The sequence below is a fragment of the Eleutherodactylus coqui genome, chromosome 6 (genome assembly GCF_035609145.1).
Source record: "Eleutherodactylus coqui strain aEleCoq1 chromosome 6, aEleCoq1.hap1, whole genome shotgun sequence".
Lineage (NCBI taxonomy): Eukaryota > Metazoa > Chordata > Amphibia > Anura > Eleutherodactylidae > Eleutherodactylus > Eleutherodactylus coqui.
This window is the reverse complement of record NC_089842.1, coordinates 181,438,705-181,457,218: the sequence shown is the minus strand read 5'-3', so window position 1 is coordinate 181,457,218 and position 18,514 is coordinate 181,438,705. Positions and strand designations below refer to the sequence as shown.

General features: G+C 43.8%; 1 protein-coding gene across 8 annotated transcripts in view; it reads left to right on the top strand.

Annotated features, from left to right (window-relative positions):
- Positions 1 to 18,514, top strand: part of SIPA1L1 (signal induced proliferation associated 1 like 1) — a 255,828-nt gene that overhangs the window by 127,748 nt on the left and 109,566 nt on the right. For all 8 annotated transcript variants that reach the window (XM_066608379.1, XM_066608380.1, XM_066608381.1 and 5 more), the window contains one exon: positions 5,481 to 7,265. In XM_066608379.1, the coding sequence (XP_066464476.1) occupies positions 5,771 to 7,265 (1,495 nt within the window). In that variant the 5' untranslated portion in view covers positions 5,481 to 5,770. The remainder of the gene's footprint in view (positions 1 to 5,480; positions 7,266 to 18,514) is intronic.

Sequence of the window (18,514 nt, the reverse complement as noted above, 5' to 3'; positions counted from 1 at the left end):
CGCATATTACAGGAGTATCCGTTATGTCACCTAGATATCTTTTGAGTATTGTGTAAAGAAAAGGTCTAATAATGAAATTATTAAACATTGAACAACTTATTTCTGGAGGCCAATCCCAATAGAAGTGATCAGTCAGGTTAAGTTGTCATCTAATTTAGCTGCAAGATAGGTTTGTCATCAGATTGGACATTGATCTACCCGGGACACCCGTCTGTGACTGGCTTTAGGGCTCTTCTACACCAGTGAGTTGAAACGTTATATAACAGCATTCCATTGAGTTTTCTGTGAAGCCTTCAGGCCATGATCCCACATGGCAGTTGTCTTTCACTCAAAATCTAAATTTATTTGTATTTTTTCTATTATTCAAATTGCATTGAAAATACTAAATCTAGAAGCAGTAATGTTAATATCGACTCTTAAGAAGATGGAATATGGAACGATCAAATGATTTATTTTTTTGCCCCCAGCATTTGATTGCCGCATAATCGGCCCTTCTGAATCTGCTGCCGATCATCTAACAAAGTGTACACGCTTGTTTATCAGGTGATCGTATCTTAAAGGGGTTCTGACATGAAGAAAAAAAAATTGTACTCACCTTGCCTGGCCCGGCCCGATCGCCAGGCATGTCCCCTCCAGCCGGCATCTTCTTCTGTGCCTTTAAAGCAGAGCAGGAGCGGTCAAAAAGACCGCTTCCTGCTCTGGTCCGTCCGTCAGGCACTTCCGAGGTCAACGGACGGACCGCCACAGCAAGCACGTCACAAGCAGTGCTTGCTGTGGGCGGCCCGTCCGTCCTGCTGAACTCCGCAGTGCTGCGCATGCGCAGTGGAGACGCAGCCCGTCCTGACTCCTGTCAGAGGGCACCTCTCCACTGCGCATGCGCGCGATCCCGGAGCGGCGCGGCTGCTGGAGGAAGAAGACTGCCTGCAGGGAGCATACTAGCACTTTCTGCTTAGGTTAAGCAGCGCTGCTGATTAGAGCCACCTGATTGGCTCTTCGGCACCACGTGACTGCATAGCGTGCACCAATCAGGTGGCTCTAGTCAGGCTGCTTAACCTAAGCAGAAAGTGCTAATATGCTGCCGGGAGATGACCCCCCGATGTCAACAACAACAGGAGACAAGGTAAGTATAAGATTTTTATGCTTTAGCAGCCATTAACCCATGGGTTCCCTGGGTCCATTAGGCAGACCAGGGAACAATGGCTGCTAAAGCATAAAAACATTATTTGTGTCAGAACCCCTTTAAGTGCCACAAAAAGTCACTATGGTCATTGGCACATTTTAGCCCCCCATGTTAACAGTTGATTATCTGCTATGTTGAAAGTATGGGGAAGAACCATCGTTCGTTCCCTGAGAGTCCCAATCAGCCCAGGTAAAGACAGGCGGACAAGCATCGGTCTTGTTTATTGATGCTCTACTACGGGAGCAAATTGCTCCATAGAAAAGGACCTTAAAGAACTTGATATGAAAATAATTTCTCTATTGTATGTATAGAAAATATATTGAGGTCGAGATTTTAAAAAGTGATCTTGTCCATGGGGTGTAGTATCACTGCAGTCGGAGATGATGCAGAAGAAAGCATCCTGCAGTCGGAGATGATGCAGAAGAAAGCATCCTTGTAGTTTTAATCTCCTACAACTCCTTCGAGAAGTCATAGAAGTAATGCAATTGCTGGCAGATCATTGATGTTGATTAATCATAAAGACCTGGTATCTGATTCCATATCTCGACTTGGCTTATTTAGAACCTTCCAACAGTGTAGGAATCAAGTTCCATGATAAACCATCAACCTTAGGCCTCATGTCCACGGGGAAAATCAGGCCTGCCGCAGATTCTTCATGGAGAATCCCGCAGCAGATCCCACCTTTCCCAGGAACATGAGGCTAAAAAGAAGAATTTACTCACCTGTCCGGGCGCAGCAGACCTGCCCTCCGTCGCGGCTGCATCTTCTTTCTTCGGCCCGGCAGATGTGCTCGGCATGCCGGTAGCGTGCCGCGTGCATGCGCCGGGCACTCCATTTTTTTTTTTAACTCCTGCTGTCCCGTGCCCCCGCGCGCGGTGAGCAGAAATTCTGGTGCGGGTGTACCGTGGATCTGGATGGCTTCAATAGAATGGAGACTCGCACTAAAAATGGAGCATGCCACGTTTTTTTCCCCCGCACACGCAATCCGCGCCTCAATGGGAAAATGACATCCACGGGTATTTAACTACCCGCGGGTGTCCAATGCATCCCTATGGGTGCGGGAAAAACGCTGCGGATTTTAAATCTTCTTTTTACCATGGACATGAGGACTTAGACTCCTCTATAATTTATGTATCCTAATTGAGATGACTTCAGACCAGCCTTATTGCAGAAATCCCCAACCTTTCTGTATTGTACTTAACTGTTAATTATCTCCATTTGGTTTTTCTGTGATTGGACAAGTAGAGATGTTTTCACAATGCGCATTGTTAGGACAGTCCAGCTAAGCTACTGGTGAAGAGCTTTTCATAGGAGGATAAAGTATGCCTTTTGTTTGTGCCAGCCATCTTATATGCTACCATTGTCTTCAGATCATTCTCTTGGGTTTTCTTAACTAGTCAACCGTAAACCCTGAATACAGAAGAGCTGTGACTGAGAAATCTATTGTATCTTCACTTTTGAATAGCTTTGGAGTGACACGGTTTTCTTCCTGAATGTCATAGCAAGCTTTTCGAAAGCCCATTGGACTTCATTCTTGTAGAAGGGATGAGATTTGGAGTTTCTATATTGCAGAGTCTTAGCCCACGGCAGAGAACATTTATAGCACTTACAAACTACCTGACATAAAAAGCAAAGTCTTAAACACTATAATGTTTTAAGATGCGTTCCAAGAAAACTTGGCTGCAGAGTCTTTGCATTCATCTACATCACTAATGATACTGTCTCGACAGACCCAGGAGCACTCAAATCCCCATGGTGTAATGTTCTCTGAATCGCATTTGACTGTATATTGTGTAGGTTTGTGTGCTCTATTTCAGTTTCACATGCCGTTGCTCATTACCTTTTTATCATGTTTACATTGTATGCCCATTCAGGTTTGCCCACAGACGTAGCATAAATGGGAGCAATAAAACATCCGTGTACCTATAGCATCAGGAGAGATTGTGGAGGGGAAAAAAACACTATCCGAAACATCTTATCGTCATCGAATTTTAGACAAGGGGCCAAATCCAAACTTTTCTCGAAGAAGGCAGCTGAAATATGTGACATGTCTGACCACAGTTGGTACATAGGGTATTGGTGTATCTTGACGCCACCGGAAGCTAGGGGTTTGACAGGAGGAACGTTCCTCTCACACCCCTAGCTTCTGATAGGTTATTTGAGTTGTCTGATTCACGGTGATTCGTTGTTTGGTTGTTTAGGTTGGCTCGAGTAGAGGTGGTGTTGAATAGGGATATATGCCTTCCGATAGGGTCAAGCGTGGAAGGTCCTAGCTGCACACAGTGGATTGATTAGTGGCAGCGCTGCAGGATTAGGCTGAAGGTTCTTTCGCTTCTTAGCCTTACATAAATACCTGTAAATGCTGCCATTTTACCGCTGTAACATGGCAGCATTTATATGTAATGAAGTAGGGGTAAGAAGCCAAGGAACCGTCTGCCTAACCTTCCAGGGCAGCCACAATTCAATCCAGCCGCTGCAGTGTGTGTGCTTTGTCCGCCCCAGGATTTCAGCTATGCTTACCACCCGCCGAACGCCTCTGTCCTGCCCGGCGGCTGCATGCTCCGTTCCAGCACTGCCCTGTGTCCTCCGTCGTGTCGGCTGATCCCCTACTGACAGCTGAGAAGGAAAGTGCTGTTGCTTCTGCCGCCAGGAAACGCACTTGACCTTGCGCCGCCGGGGAACGCACTTGCACACCTCGGCTTGTAGGGGATGCAGCAGCACCCGCTGTATGTCTTGTCTAAATCAGTTTAGGGGCCTTGCAGGACCTGAAGGCGAAAAAGCCCTTCAGCCAATCAGGTTCAGAGGGCATTCCCCCCCCCCCCCCCCCTCTAATCAATCTTGACCCCTGCTGGAGATCTGGATCAACACAATTAAACAACTAGTGCATAGGTTGCATGTCTCCTGGGATATGTCCAATGCTGGTATAAAGTGACATGGTAATTAAAAAATATACTACTACTGTTATTGCATACTACACGAATACGATCATCTTGTTAATTCAGAGTCTTCTGATTGGTTGGGGCTCAGTATTCTTTGTCCAGTTTTTATCACGTTAAGGCCGCCTGCAGACGAGCGGGTCGGATCCGGCAGCGAGAATTCTCGCTGCGCGATCCGACCCGAGCGCCTGCAGGGACGAGCGCGTACTCACCCGCGCCTGGCGGCCCCAGCTCTTTCATGTGCCGGGTGCCGCGCAGCCGGCGCATGCGCAGACCGGAGCCGGCGGCCGGGTGAGTGCGTGCCCCGCAGAAAATTAGGACATGCCGCGGTTTGTTTGCCGCGCGAGATTTCGCGCGGCCAAACTGCGGCCGTCTGCATAGGAGTGCGTATTTTAATGCACTCCTATGCAAACTTTCAGCAGCGGAAATCCCGCGGGAAATCCCGCGGCGGGATTTCCACTCGTGTGCAGGCGGCCTTAGGATTATGCAATTCTGGATTGTAATTTTGTGCCGGATTATCAGCATGTGATACATTTCATATTATATTTACAGTATCGATCTAAATATATGGATGCTTCTGTAGATTTTCTAAGTCCTAATGTCCACGGCACACGCAGTGGATGCATTGCGGGTCATCATTAAATAGATTTTATTGCTTGCGTGAGATGCATTTTTTTTTTATATGCGGATGAACTGTGGAACATCTGCACGGAAAAAAAAAATCGGTAACCCCACCTCCCAGCCTTTTCCACCCCTTCCTAATTGATTTTAACCTTCAAATCTGCAGTGAATCCACAAATGTATTTGCAGATGCACAGCGGAACTTAAGCTCCCATAGATCCGCGCGTGATTTTTAATCCACGAGCGGCATCAACACATCAAATAAAAACAAATCCGCAGGTGTTAAATGAAGTGGGGACGCCCAATGCTTCCCTATGGGCGGTTTGATTTGCATATCTCGCGCTCGGATTCATCAAATCCGCCCGTAGACATTGGGCGTAAGTGCACATAAAATATATAATAATTAGAGATGAGCGAGCGTACTGTTCGGTTGTTTTTGCACTCGAGCACCGCTTTTTCCGAGTAACTGACTACTTAGATAAAAAGATTCAGGGGGCGCCGGGGGTGAGCGGGCGGTTGAAGAGGGGAGTGGGGGGCTATCCAACACGCTCCCCTCCCCCCCCCCCGGCGCCCCCCGAATCTTTTCGTCCAAATAGTCGGAAAAAGCGGTGCTTTAGTGCAAAAACACCCGAACTGAGTACGCTCGCTCATCTCTAATGATAATGTATGCAATAGTACAGTTATTGTATAACCATGTGAATATTTCATATTTACCAGTAACTTTCTTTTCTTTTTATTTCCAGATAAGCTTGAGGTTGATGTCATGATGTTGTACACACAGTCTTCAACTGGATATTAAAGTTGGCAGGAAGGCAAACAGAAAATGTGTCTCGACTCAAATTCTCCATGAATTGGTGACAAGTCATTACACTTTCCTATTTTTTGTTATAAATATCTATTTCTAACTTGGCAGATCTCATGAAACCAGTGTGTTCTCTGGAGTATTCTCTCCAGGAGGACATTATCCTTTCAAAGAATAAAGATGGACACGTTTTACTCTGGAATTTTCTAAAGCTGAGCGCTTCTTCAGATCATGACCAGTTTGAAAAGGTCCCAGACTGAAAGGTCCGTTGCAAGTGGGACTCAATCTTCTGTACCAGATGGACCACCAAAGGCTCGTTCTGATGATTTTTATATGAGGCGTTTTAGGTCACAGAATGGTAGTTTAGGTTCTTCTGCCATGTCTCCCGTAGGACCGCCACGCAGCGAGAGCTCCCATCACATATCTGCTACACCAGGTGTTCCTAAAATGGGTGTTAGAGCACGTATAGCAGACTGGCCGCCTAGGAAAGAAAATGTGAAAGAATTAAGTAGAACTAGTCAGGATATTGAGACAACCAGTATAGAAACAATGTCTGTGAAGAGTAGTCCTAGTAGTCAAGTTAGTACGTCTAGTATAAACTCTAGTGATTCTGTTATGCTTAAAAGTATTCAGAATACACTTAAAAGTAAAACAAGACAGGCAGAAAGTTTAGACTCAAGGTTTCTTTCTCCTGACGGTTACTCCAGTGGTAGCTCTTCTAGGAAAGTTCACCGCAGAATAAGGCAAAGGAGTAACAGCGATATTACAATTAGTGAGTTTGATATGGACAATTTTGAAGAATGTATGTCACCAACTTTTAAAACAGGGCCATCACTCCACAGAGAATATGGTAGCACCTCCTCGATAGACAAACAGGGAACGTCAAGTGACAGCTTCTTTGATATAATAAAAGGGTATAAAAATGAGAGAGCTGATCATCGTGGACATGGGCCAACAAAGTTGAGTGAACTTTTACTGAGCAGTGGCAGCAGAGGCTCTGGATTCTCCCTGGATGTTATAGATGGTCATAGAGACGGGCATAGAGCTTTCAAAGACAGGGACAAGCCACTAAAAAGACGCTCTAAATCAGAGACCGGGGATTCTTCCATTTTCCGTAAGCTTCGAAACGCAAAAGCGGAAGGAGAGCTTGGAAAGACTGGAGACATTGAGGACAGTCGTTCTGATGACAGTATCAAGCCATGGACATGTCCTAAGTGTTTTGCCCATTACGATGTTCAGAGTGTCCTCTTTGATTTGAATGAAGTTGTCATCAACCGGCATAATGTTATCAAACGGCGAAACACCACCACCGGAGCTTCAGCTGCTGCTGCTGCTTCTTTAGCTGCTGGACCATTGTCCCACTCCTCCAGTTTCAATTCTCCTACGGGTAGCACCGAGGATTTAAACTCAAAAGAAAATATGAATGTTGACCAAGGAGATGACAAAAGCAATGATTTAGTAATGAGTTGCCCATACTTCCGTAACGAAATGGGAGGTGAAGGGGAAAAGAAAGTCAGTCTGTCTAAATCGAACTCTGGTTCTTTCTCCGGCTGTGAAAATTCTTCTTTCGAGTCGACAATGAGTTCACACTGTGCAAATGCAGGACTAGCTGTCATTGAAGTCCCCAAGGAGAATTTGGTTTTACATATTGACAGAGCTAAAAGACATATTGTTGAACATGTAGACCTTGGTGCATACTATTATCGGAAATATTTCTATCAAAAAGGTGAGTTTTATAGATATTTTTGTCTGCTTTTTAAGGCAGATTTTTCTTAGATTTTTGTGCTCAACCATGTGTTAAGTGAATTTCTTCCAGCATAGAACACGCTAATTAATGCAGTTTTTGTTTTCTTTTTCCTAAAGAATTTAAATTACTCTAAGGTGGGTGCATGCAGAAGATCTTTATTGTGCTCCTTATCTTAAGTATGCTCTTAATAATCTAATTGTATTTTAGGCTTCTTTAATTAATTTTGGTAGAAAACCTACAAGGAACAGAGAGCCATTAAACTTAATTGTAAGTTTAGCCTCTTAACAGATTTTGCACTTCACTGCCATAGAGTAAATTATCTTATTTTTCCTCTGCCCTTATATGATTTCTATAGATTTTTGCTCTCAAGGCACTTTACCTCTGTGCAGTTGAATATACCAAAGGAGAAGACTATAATCTTAAATAATATAAGTCAGATCTTGGATAAATTTCATGTGTCTACAACCCCAATTCCAAAAAGGTTGGGATGCTGTGTAAAATGTAAATAAATGTTAAGAAAAAAAAAAGAAATTACTTGGAAATCTCATAACCATATTTTATTCAGAGTAGAACATAGAACACATCATAAGGTGAAAGTGAGGCATATTTTTATTTCATTAAAAAAAAATAAATAATGAACTCGTTTACAAATTGATGGCTGAAACACATCTTTAAAAAAAATTGGGACAGGCTTAACAAAAGGCTAGAAAAGTAAGCGGTACTAATGAAAAACAGCCAGTGGGTCAATTTTGGGTCACATGACTAAGTATAACAAGAACATGTTAGAGAGGCAGAGTCTCTCAGAAGCAAAGGTAGAGGTGCACCAATCTGTGAAAAACTGCGTCTAAAAATGATGGAACAGTTTCAGAAAAAGGTTTCTCAACGAAAAACTGCAGACTTTGAATATCCCACCATCTACAGTACATATCAAAAGATTCAGAAAATCTCAAATCAAACTTTACAGGAGAGACAAAAAAAATTCCCATTTTGCCCCCATCATCTTGAGTCATCCTATAGAACGAGGGGGAATTTGACTGTTTCTCATTGGTCTGTTGACATATGACATATTACAGTTGGTGTAGTTCACTAAATTGGCCACCATGGTGCAATAAACCCAAATTAAATTTTTTTTTTTTTTTTTTGACATACCACCTTATTGCAGTTACCACAATGAATTATGCTCCCATCCAGACAATGTCTCTTTCGGGGAAGGCCTGGCATATTTCAACAAGACAATGATAAACCGCATACTGCATCCATGTCAACAGCATGGATTCTCAGAAGAAGAGTCCGGGTGCTAAATCGGCAGCCTGCAGTCCAGATCTTTCATCAATAGAATATATTAGGCACATTATGAAGTAAAAAATCTGGCAAAGACGACCCAGAACTGTTAGCCGCTAAAATCCTACATCAGGCAAGAATGGGGCAACATTCTTCTCCCAAAACCCAACAATTGGTCTCCTCACTTCCCGGGTGCTTAGAGATTGTAAAAAAAGAAGAGCGCATGCTACACAACGGTAGACCTGGCCCTGACCAACTTGTTTTGAGATGTGTTGCTGCCATCGATTTCTAAAGGAGTTAATTTTTTGAATGAAATTGAAAAATGTCTCTCTTGCACCTTCTGATATGTGTTGCGGTGTCATGATCCCTGTATTAGGAGCTGCCTAGTTCAGTGTCTGGTGCTGTATCTCACGTTTAGTTTTCACTTACACACTTCATCAGATGGTGTGTTTCAGTGCTTAATACGTGCACACTTTCCCAGCACAAGGCTTGGACCTAAATGGAAGGGGTTAGTTCATTTTTTTCCCTCTTTCAATATTGCACTTGTTTCAAGATGGAACGTAAATCATACCTCAGCACAGCCTACACATCCCAGATGCATGCTACCACCACTGCCTGTATTCTTGGGCCAACCAACTGCCTTGCTCCTGGTACTGTACAGCTACACACACACACATACTGTGATATAGCAGGCAAAGGGTTAAACGTGCTATAAAGTAATAAAAATGACATAAATGCTAGCGAAGAAAGAAGAAAAAAAAGGAATAAGCCAAAGAATGACAGATTACATACTATTTAGATTGGTTGAGGTCTGGACTAGGATATTTGCAGTTGTCCAACGCTTTTGCAAACTGGATTGCATCTCCTGGTCTGTGATAGTATTCATATTTCAAGAGGGCTCAGCCAGCCCCCCAGTGGGTAACAGTTAGGTGAGTGCTGCAGCCTCCTCGTTCTAGCGATCAGTGAGGATCTTTGCAGTGGGACCCCCTCTGATAAAAACTACTGACATGTTGCTCTGACAAGTCAAAAGTTTGAAAAATGTGGTTACTCTTTAAAAGGGGATTGAGCTTTGTGTGACGCAGAATGCTATGGCGGCAGTATGCAGTCCTAAGCTCTCAGTCTCTCTCACAACCTGAAGGTTGTGAGGTCCATCCCCGCGTGGCTCAGGTAGCCGGCTCAAGGTTGACTCCGCTTTCCAGCTTTCCATCCTTAGGTCGGTAAAATGAGTTCTCAGCTTGGTTGGGGTAATATTTTAAATTACTCCTGGTTGTATGGGAGGGAAACTGCTAATAACATTCCCAATCATTGCTCTACAGACCTGTATAAAAGGTCAAGCATTGACATGAAGGAATGCTGCCATCCAATAGGTGGCGCTGCAGAGGTATTGTTCCATCTCCCTTATTTGCATGTTATCCAGAGGAGCATGGATGGCCTTATAAATCTCCTCACTGACTTTCTTGGTGCTCTCCCTAACGAGAGATGTTACTCCTCCCGACTCATGTCATAGGCCTCTCACTATCCAAGCCAGAATCCTACTGCACACTGATGAGGGGCAAAAACCCCAAAACTGCTGTCTGTGTATGGATTCTGGCTTGGTTTTCAATTCCCAATCATTGCTCTACAGACCTGTATAAAGGGTCAAGCATTGATTTGAAGGAATGCTGCCATCCAATAGGTGGCGCTGCAGAGGTATTGTTCCATTTGACTTATTTGCAAATAAAGCGCAGTCATTGGGCATAATTTTTCTTAAAGTGGACCTGTCATGTTTGAGCTTCATAAACTACATTATGGGGCTCAAAGGTCAGGGAACGGGTGTCCGAAGAGCGGTGTTTGATATTTGGCAGGTGCTCTGTTCAAGCACATGCGAACACATCAGGACTCCAATTAGTCTGCTCTCTGCGCATGCTCTCCTGTAGAGATAACTGGGACATTGTGCGCTCACAGAGCCACACTGTATGCATGTGGCAACTTCACGGGGGCATCCGGTGAATACCAAACACCACTCCCTGTTTCCTGACCTTGGAGCTCCATAATGTAGTTTTTGGGTCTCAAAGGTCATGACTGGTCCCTTTTTGAAGTCTATTCTCCACATGGGAAACTCGTAAGAGATATCACAGTCATGTCCTAAAGCATATTTTTTCCAGTCTATAGATACCAAACATGAGGGTAAAATGTTAATAACTTGAGCCAGCATTGAGTTCTGTGGTTCCTTGAGGCCAACAATCCTGGCGGTTGAGACATGAAGCGGCTGAATCACCAAGATCATAAAAACAGCTGGGGTTATCCAAAGCATGGATTAGGACCAGGATGACCTTGAAGTATTAGATTTCCCTTTGTTCCATATAGCAGCGTTTTGGAGCATGGCGTTTTGGCGTTTTCAATGTCTAGCCGGCTGTCCTGAGATGCATTCACTTAGCATTTGTTAGCAATTCTATGGACTTTGTTTTTACACACACGTTCTTTTTTCGTCATCCTCTAAGAGGAAATTGAAATCCTCTTAATTAGTAATCCTGTCTGGCCAGGAAAGTTATGTGTATTTGATTCTGTCAGGATTAAAATATAACTCACAAATGATTAGAACAAACTCGGAATGGTTATTTTTTTCTGTCCTTTATGGTGGTAAGCAGGGCCCCACTGAAATCCATTAGCACCATAATCCGGGTTCTTGAGGTATGGAGACCACATTTATGTGCCTAGGGCCTAAAACATGTTCTAGCATGAGGAAAGCTAAGAGAAACACAAATTATGACTTATGTTGATCAAGAATGTTTATTCTGGTAATTACAATCTTTTCTACTGATTTGAATTCTTTCTAGATTTGTTTAAAGAGTAACTGCACTTTTTCCCCCAAACTTTTGACATGTCAGAGTGACACTTCAAAAGTTTTGCTCATTGGGTGCCATGCTGCTGAGACCCCTGCTGATTGTTAAAACGAGGAGGCTTCCACGCTCATCCAAGCTGTTCCCCTCTGGTTGTCTACGCTTCCTGTTGGCTCCTCTCAGCAGCTGAAGGTGGATGCATAGAGGTCTATAGAAGATGTCTATAGACCTCCGAGTCCATCTTCAGCTGCCCAGTGGGTAACAGTTAGGTGAGTGTTGCAGCCCCCTCGTTCTAGCGATCAGCGAGGATCTTTGCAGTGGGACCACCGCCGAATAAAACTTCTGACATGTTGCTCTGACACGTCAAAAGTTTGCAAAATGTGGTTACTGTTTAAAAGGACATACAGCTTCGTGTGACACAGAATTCTATGGCTGCAGTATGCAGTCTTAAGTTCAATCCCTGCCTGGTTCAGGTAGCCGGCTAAAGGTTGACTCAGCCTTCCATCCTTAGGTCGGTAAAATGAGTACCCAGCTTGGTTGTGGTAATAATTAAATTACTTGAAAGTGCTGTGGAATAAGTTGCTGCTATACAAAAAAGATTTATTTTATTTCATTACCTTTTTGAGCCCCATAAACTGTTGTGTGGTTCATAGATGAGGGAACAAGGATTCCCAGTTGGCAACTTTCATACACCCCAAATGTCCAAGTCCAGCATGGTGTCTCCGCAAAGTTAGTGCACACCAGCAGCTTGACTTTTTGTGCAGGCAGAGACAGTCGAACTGCTGGCACATGCTAACTTTGTGGGGTCACAGCGCTGGAACGGGGCGCTCAGTGAGCATAAAAGATGCCTCCCTGGACTCCCTGTTCCCTCACCTTTTGAGCCCCATAACTTAAAGGGGCTCAGATGTGATGACTGTGACCCTTCAACTATCCAGTGAAATACCTAGGAAGATACAGAAATGTTGCAGGCATTGCAACACGATCTGCAAGTGCTTTTGGTATAAATAAATATATGCTGACCATCCTTTTCCACAGTGGCAAGTGGCACTGCCACCTTCAAAAGGCATGGAGATTGAGTGCTATGACTGCGTTCTTCATTGATCGAAGGACTATGATGGGAAGCTGCCATTTTCCCTGCAGTTTGCCTTTATATAATTGCTACACTGGGCAGTAAGTGGGCTTTAGTGGATTGCCCACCCTCCACCATCCTGAAGAGTCTGGCCAGACATGATGTTGAATATATTTGGCTGCTTAGTACATTTTTGCATTGATATGCATCTCACTCATACTTGGACAGCCTAATTTAAGGAAATAAAATAAGTGTAATTCTGCTTGTGGTTCTATATGCAGAACATACAGAAAAAGAGCAGTAACGCCTAACCTGTGAAAAGGAAAAACAGGAACAAACTGAATCTCATTTCTAAGGGAAATGTTGGCGGTGTATTTATAGAACCGTCTTTGTTGCTATGCAGGGTTGGCAGCATCTTTTCTGGAATTGTGAAATCACAGCTATAAATTGTGATTTGCTGTAAAAACTATGCAAATTTAATAAGCTTTCATGGAAGGAGCGACTGCCTATTTCTCACTGCTCTGGCTATTTTCTGCCTGCTATTACTATGCAGTCCCAGCTACAACCCCTCCCCGATTAATTAAAAATAAAAAAAAATAAAAACTGAGTTGCACTTATATTGCACCCATTTGCTATTCTTGAGTGCTACAGCAAAAGTTACCCCAACCTTAGGTTTGTGATATGCAGGGACTTGTACATCAGGAAATGACTCAGCTCAAGGTCATAATACAGTGTTAGCCATATGCAACTAATTAATGATCCTGACATACAGGTGCATTTATTGTTTACACTTTGAGCTCTATGGCAGCAATGGTGGTATCCTGATAGAGACCCCACACTATTGTCCAGAGCAGAGAGCCGCTGCTAAGACGACCACTTGTACTAAAGCATAGTAATCTGTGATCCACCAGAGCCGCTCTTCATGTTCCAAGCAATATGACTGGCAACAGAACTATCTCATAGACTGTGTCCAGGACATTCCTGGAGAAGAAACCACTGAATAACAAAGCAAGAAATAATCTAAATAGGGGAAAGAAAGGATACAGAAGGCATAAAAAAGGGGGGACGGAGGGAAGCTGCCTCAAAAGTAAGATTCGTGACAAAGTGGCCACCTGGAGTCCTCCAACACAAGTTTCCGAAAACAGAACAATTGAAATCGATGGCATTTACCAGCTGGTGGAAGATGTAGACCCAACCAAGGGGATCCTAAATTGGAAATTATACAGGTGGTAGAAAGGAAGCCCAGGTGTGAATGGACCTCCCAAATCACTCCCTTCACTAAATTGGCATATTTTTATACGGGCTCTGTATATTGAAACTCATAACTGTTTGCCAGACCGCAGAGTAGCGCTTAATGGTTTCTGGTGTGTCTATCATGTCCTCCATTCTGCTGAGTAATGACACTTCTGCGTACCACTACTCTAAATTAGGGGGATCCACGCTTATCTAGCAATGGGGCAAGATATTTTTGACTGCTGGGATAAGGTATCAAACTAAAGCCCCATTTAGGCCTCGGTCAGACGGGCGGTTTTTCGAGCGACTTGCGCATGCGATCCGCGCATATACAGACCCAATGCTTCGCAATGGGATCGGTCATATGTCCGCTTTTTATGCGGATGTGCGATAAATTATAGGACACGACGAATTGCAGATTCCTTGTGTTCTATATATGCGCTCAATGGGGCCAGCGACAGCAGGGCCGACCCCATTGAGAACATATACTTAAAGATCGTTCTCCTCTGCCACAGCTGTGGCAGAGAAGAACGATGTTCGCCCATTGAATTCAATGGAGCCGGCAATACAGCAATGGGCTGCTGGCGAGCGCGGGATGAATTTTCGGGAAGGACTTAAAAATATAAGCTATTGTCAGCCAATGAGAGGCAGCACTCACCCATTCATGAATTCATGAATGGGTGAGTGAGAGCTGCCTCTGATTGGTTAGGGCCGTGACCAATCAGAGGCAGCCCATTCAGCAGGCGGGGATTTAAAATCCCCGGCTGCTGAATACTACACAGAGCAGTTCAGGAGAACTGCCGGCCGGCCGCGGCTGAACTCCGTCTGCAGAGAAAGGTGAGTATACTTTTTTTTTTTTTTACACATTTTAGGATGGTTTTCAGGGAAGGGCTTATATTTTTAAGCCCTTCCCGAAAATTCATCCCGCGCTCGCCGGCAGCCCATTGCTGTGGCAGAGGATAGCGGGCAGCGCTGGGCCGTTTCGCCGAAAACTCTGCTAGCTGCAGACTTTTCGGCGAAACGTCGGCCCCGGTCACACTATTTGCGGATGCGCATCCGTCATGTGATTCGCAAATCGCGCGAAAAAACACCCGTCTGACTGAGGCCTCACACTCAAAGATGATCGCTCAAAATTCGACAGTTTCTGATAATTTACTGTGGCATAACAAGCAGAACTCAAAGAACCTAGCTCGAAAGGGCCTGTTTATGCGCCAATTCAAGGGTCATCACCTACTGCAGAGCTTGTGTAAGTAGATGGGCTCTCTTCAGGCACGTGCTGTGTTTAATGTACCCCCAGACGATGCACTTTAGCGCCTCCCATTACATAACAGGAGATGTAGCATGGTCCTTAACAAAAGTATCAATTGTTTGCTACATCCTTAACACATGCCGCCTCCAGTAGAAGCGATTCACACCAAAGAAAGGGAGAGGCTGCAAGAATCCAAACATTAAGTGAGGAAAAGACACACACAATAACATACAACCAAAAACTCAGCAGGAATTCTGCTTTTAAGTGGTCTAAACGGTCAACTAAAGAGACTCGAAGACCAGTTCAGGCCTCATACGTACTGGGTGGGTTAGGCAACCAAGCATGTAGAAAACAGGATAGTTCCAGTACTAAAGGAAAAAACCATTGGCTATACCTAGAAATAACATTAAACTGGTATTAACCCCTTAGTGACGAAGCCTGTTTGCGCCTTAGTGACGGAGCCAAATTTTGGAAATCTGACATGCGTCGTTCAACTAGCATAACTCCGTAAAGGCTTTACATATCCCAGTGATTCTGACATTGTTTTTTCGCCACATGTTGTACTTCATTTAGGTTGTAAAAAGAGACCGATATAATTTGTGTATATTTATTAAAAGTACCAATATTGGAAAAATTGTCACTTTTTTCACATTTTCAACCGTAATATCTCAAATATGTCCAAACATACTGTACAAATTTTTGATAAGATATGTATTTCCATCTGTTTACTTTATTCTGAATGCACACTTGAAAAACTTTTTTTTTTTTTTTAACCATTTAGAGGACGTACAAATTTAACATTACTTTTCAGCATTTTGAGGAGCACTTTGTTTTCCTGCACCAAGCCAAGTTTGCAAAGGCTCATAGGTGTCAGAATAATAGATATCCCCAAAAATGACCCCATTTTAAAAACTACACCCTTTATATATTCACTGAGGGATGTCATGAGTATTTTGACCCCACCAGTTTTTTTCAGGAATTAGTTCAATTTAGGGGAGAAAAAATAAAATTTCATATTTTTGCAAGTATGTCATTTTAAAGACATATTTTTTTCCTATAGAGCCCATGAAAATGAGGATTTACACCCCAAAATGGATACCCCCGTTTCTCCCGTGTTCAGAAACATACCCATTGTGGCCCTAATCTTATGTCTGGATGCACAACGGGAGCCAAAATGAAAGTTGCAGTCGGTGTCTTTCAGAACATAAATTTTGCTTGAAGGCGTTTTAGGCCCCATAGCACTTTTGTAGAGCTCTTGAGTGGCCAAAACCAAAGAGAACCCCCCACAAGTGACCCCATTTTGAAAACTAGACCCCTTAACGAATTTATCTAGGGGTGTACTGACCATTTTGACCCCACAGTTTTTGAATGAATTCAAGCCAAGCAAAAGGAAAAAATTGTGAGTTTCGTTTTTTTTGCAATTCTGTCGTTTTAAAAACAGCTTTTTTTGTACAGCACACGCATGAATGAAGCCTTTCACCCCAAAATGGATACCCCTGTTTCTCCCGTGTTCAGAGACATACCCATTGTGGCCCTAATCTCATGTCTGGATACACAACGGGGCCCAAAACGAAAGAAGTAGTTGGTGGCTTTCAGAACATAGATTTTCCTTGAAGGCGTTTTAGGCCCCGTAGCACATTTGTAGAGCTCTTGAGCGGCCAAAATCAAAGAGAACTCCCACAAGTGACCCCATTTTGAAAACTAGACCCCTTAACGAATTTATCTAGGGGTGTACTGACCATTTTGACCCCACAGTTTTTGAATGAATTGAAGCAAAGCAAAAGGAAAAAATTGTGATTTTCGTTTTTTTGGCAATTCTGTCGTTTTAAAAACTGCTTTTTTGGTACAGCACACACATGAATGAAGACTTGCACCCCAAAGTGGATACCCCTGTTTCTCCCGTGTTCAGAGACATACCCATTGTGGCCCTAATCTTTTGTCTGGATGCACAACGGGTCCCAAAATGAAAGGAGTAGTCGGTGGCTTTCAGAACAGAAATTTAGCATGAAGGTGATTTAGGCCCCATTGCCCACTTGTAGAGCCCTTGAGCGGCCAAAACGACAGAGAACCCCCACAAATGATCCCATTTTGAAAACTAGACCCCCTAACGAATTTATCTAGGGGTGTACTGTGTATTTTTACCCTACAATTTTTGAATAAATCTAAGCAAAGCAGTAGGAAAAAAAATTACAATTTTCATTTTTTTGGCAGTTGTATCAATTTAAAAACTGGTTTTTTTTGTACAGCACACATAGGAATGAAGACTTTCACCCCAAATGGATACCCCTGTTTGTCCCGTGTTCAGAACCATACCCCTTGTGGCCCTAATCTACTTAAAGGACAAATGGCTAGGCCTATAATGGAAGGAGCACCCGTTGGATTTTAGGGTACAACGGAATAAATTCCAGGCCCCATTGCCCACTTATAGAGCCATTGAGCATCCAAAATGATAAAGAACCCCCCACAAATGACCCCATTTTAAAAACTAGACCCCTTAACGAATTTATCTAGGGGTGTACTGCGTATTTTGACCCCACAGTATTTGAATAAATTTAAGCAAAGCAGAAGGAAAAAATTACGATTTTCATTTTTTTGACAATTTTGTCAATTTAAAAACTTTTTTTTTTTTTGTACAGTGTACATAGGAATGAAGACCTTCAGCCCAAAATGGATCCCCCCGTTTGTCCCGTGTTCAAAAACATACCCATTGTGGCCCTAATCTACTTACAGGAAACATGGCAAGGCCTGTAATGGAGGGAACACCCGTTGGATTGCAGGGCACAACTGAATAAATCCCAGGCCCCATTGCTCATTTGTACGGAATAAAAATTGACTCCCTAAAAATTCCCCCTCCGCGCCCTTTTCGGCGTTCCACAAATCTTAGATAAAATAATGTGAACTGTGTAGTATTTCCAAAGACGGGTAATTATGGAGGCTGGTTGGGATGGGCACATAGGGCAATAAAACCATGTATCCCCCCCTCCTCTCATGCTTTTTGGGGTTCATTTTTTGACCTCAGTGGCGGGTATGGGGTGTAAAAAGTGGCGTTCCGTGAGTCTTCGTAAGCTTGATGAGGTGCGGTGGTCTCACACAGAAGGCGCTCAACAAGCTGCTCCTGGAACTGCAGGAAGGCGAACGTTCCCGGGGCTTCTTGTAAATTACGTATTACAGGTAGCGGTCTAAACGCCGGGCTTACGCAGCCGTAGGTGGAATCCGCTTGCGGAGGCCCGCAGCGGATCCCAGCTGTGAGCCTGGCTGTGACCCTGCGTACGGCCGCGTAATGTACTGCGCATAACTGCCTATTCACACAGGCGGTCATTCGCAGTACACATTTTTTTTTTTGTTTGTATTTCCCACACCGTCGCTTAGCGATGACGCAGGTACCCGCAGCCCGTATACAAGGTAGTTGCGTATGGGCAGCGGGTATATCCATGACCATGGAGCACAATGGGCTCTATGTTGCCGATATCCGCGGTAAAATAGAACCTGCTGCGTTCTCTTTTCTGCGAGTGGATTACGCAATTCCAACCCGCTAATGTGAGCGGAATTGTGTAATCCAATGCGATTGATCTGCGTA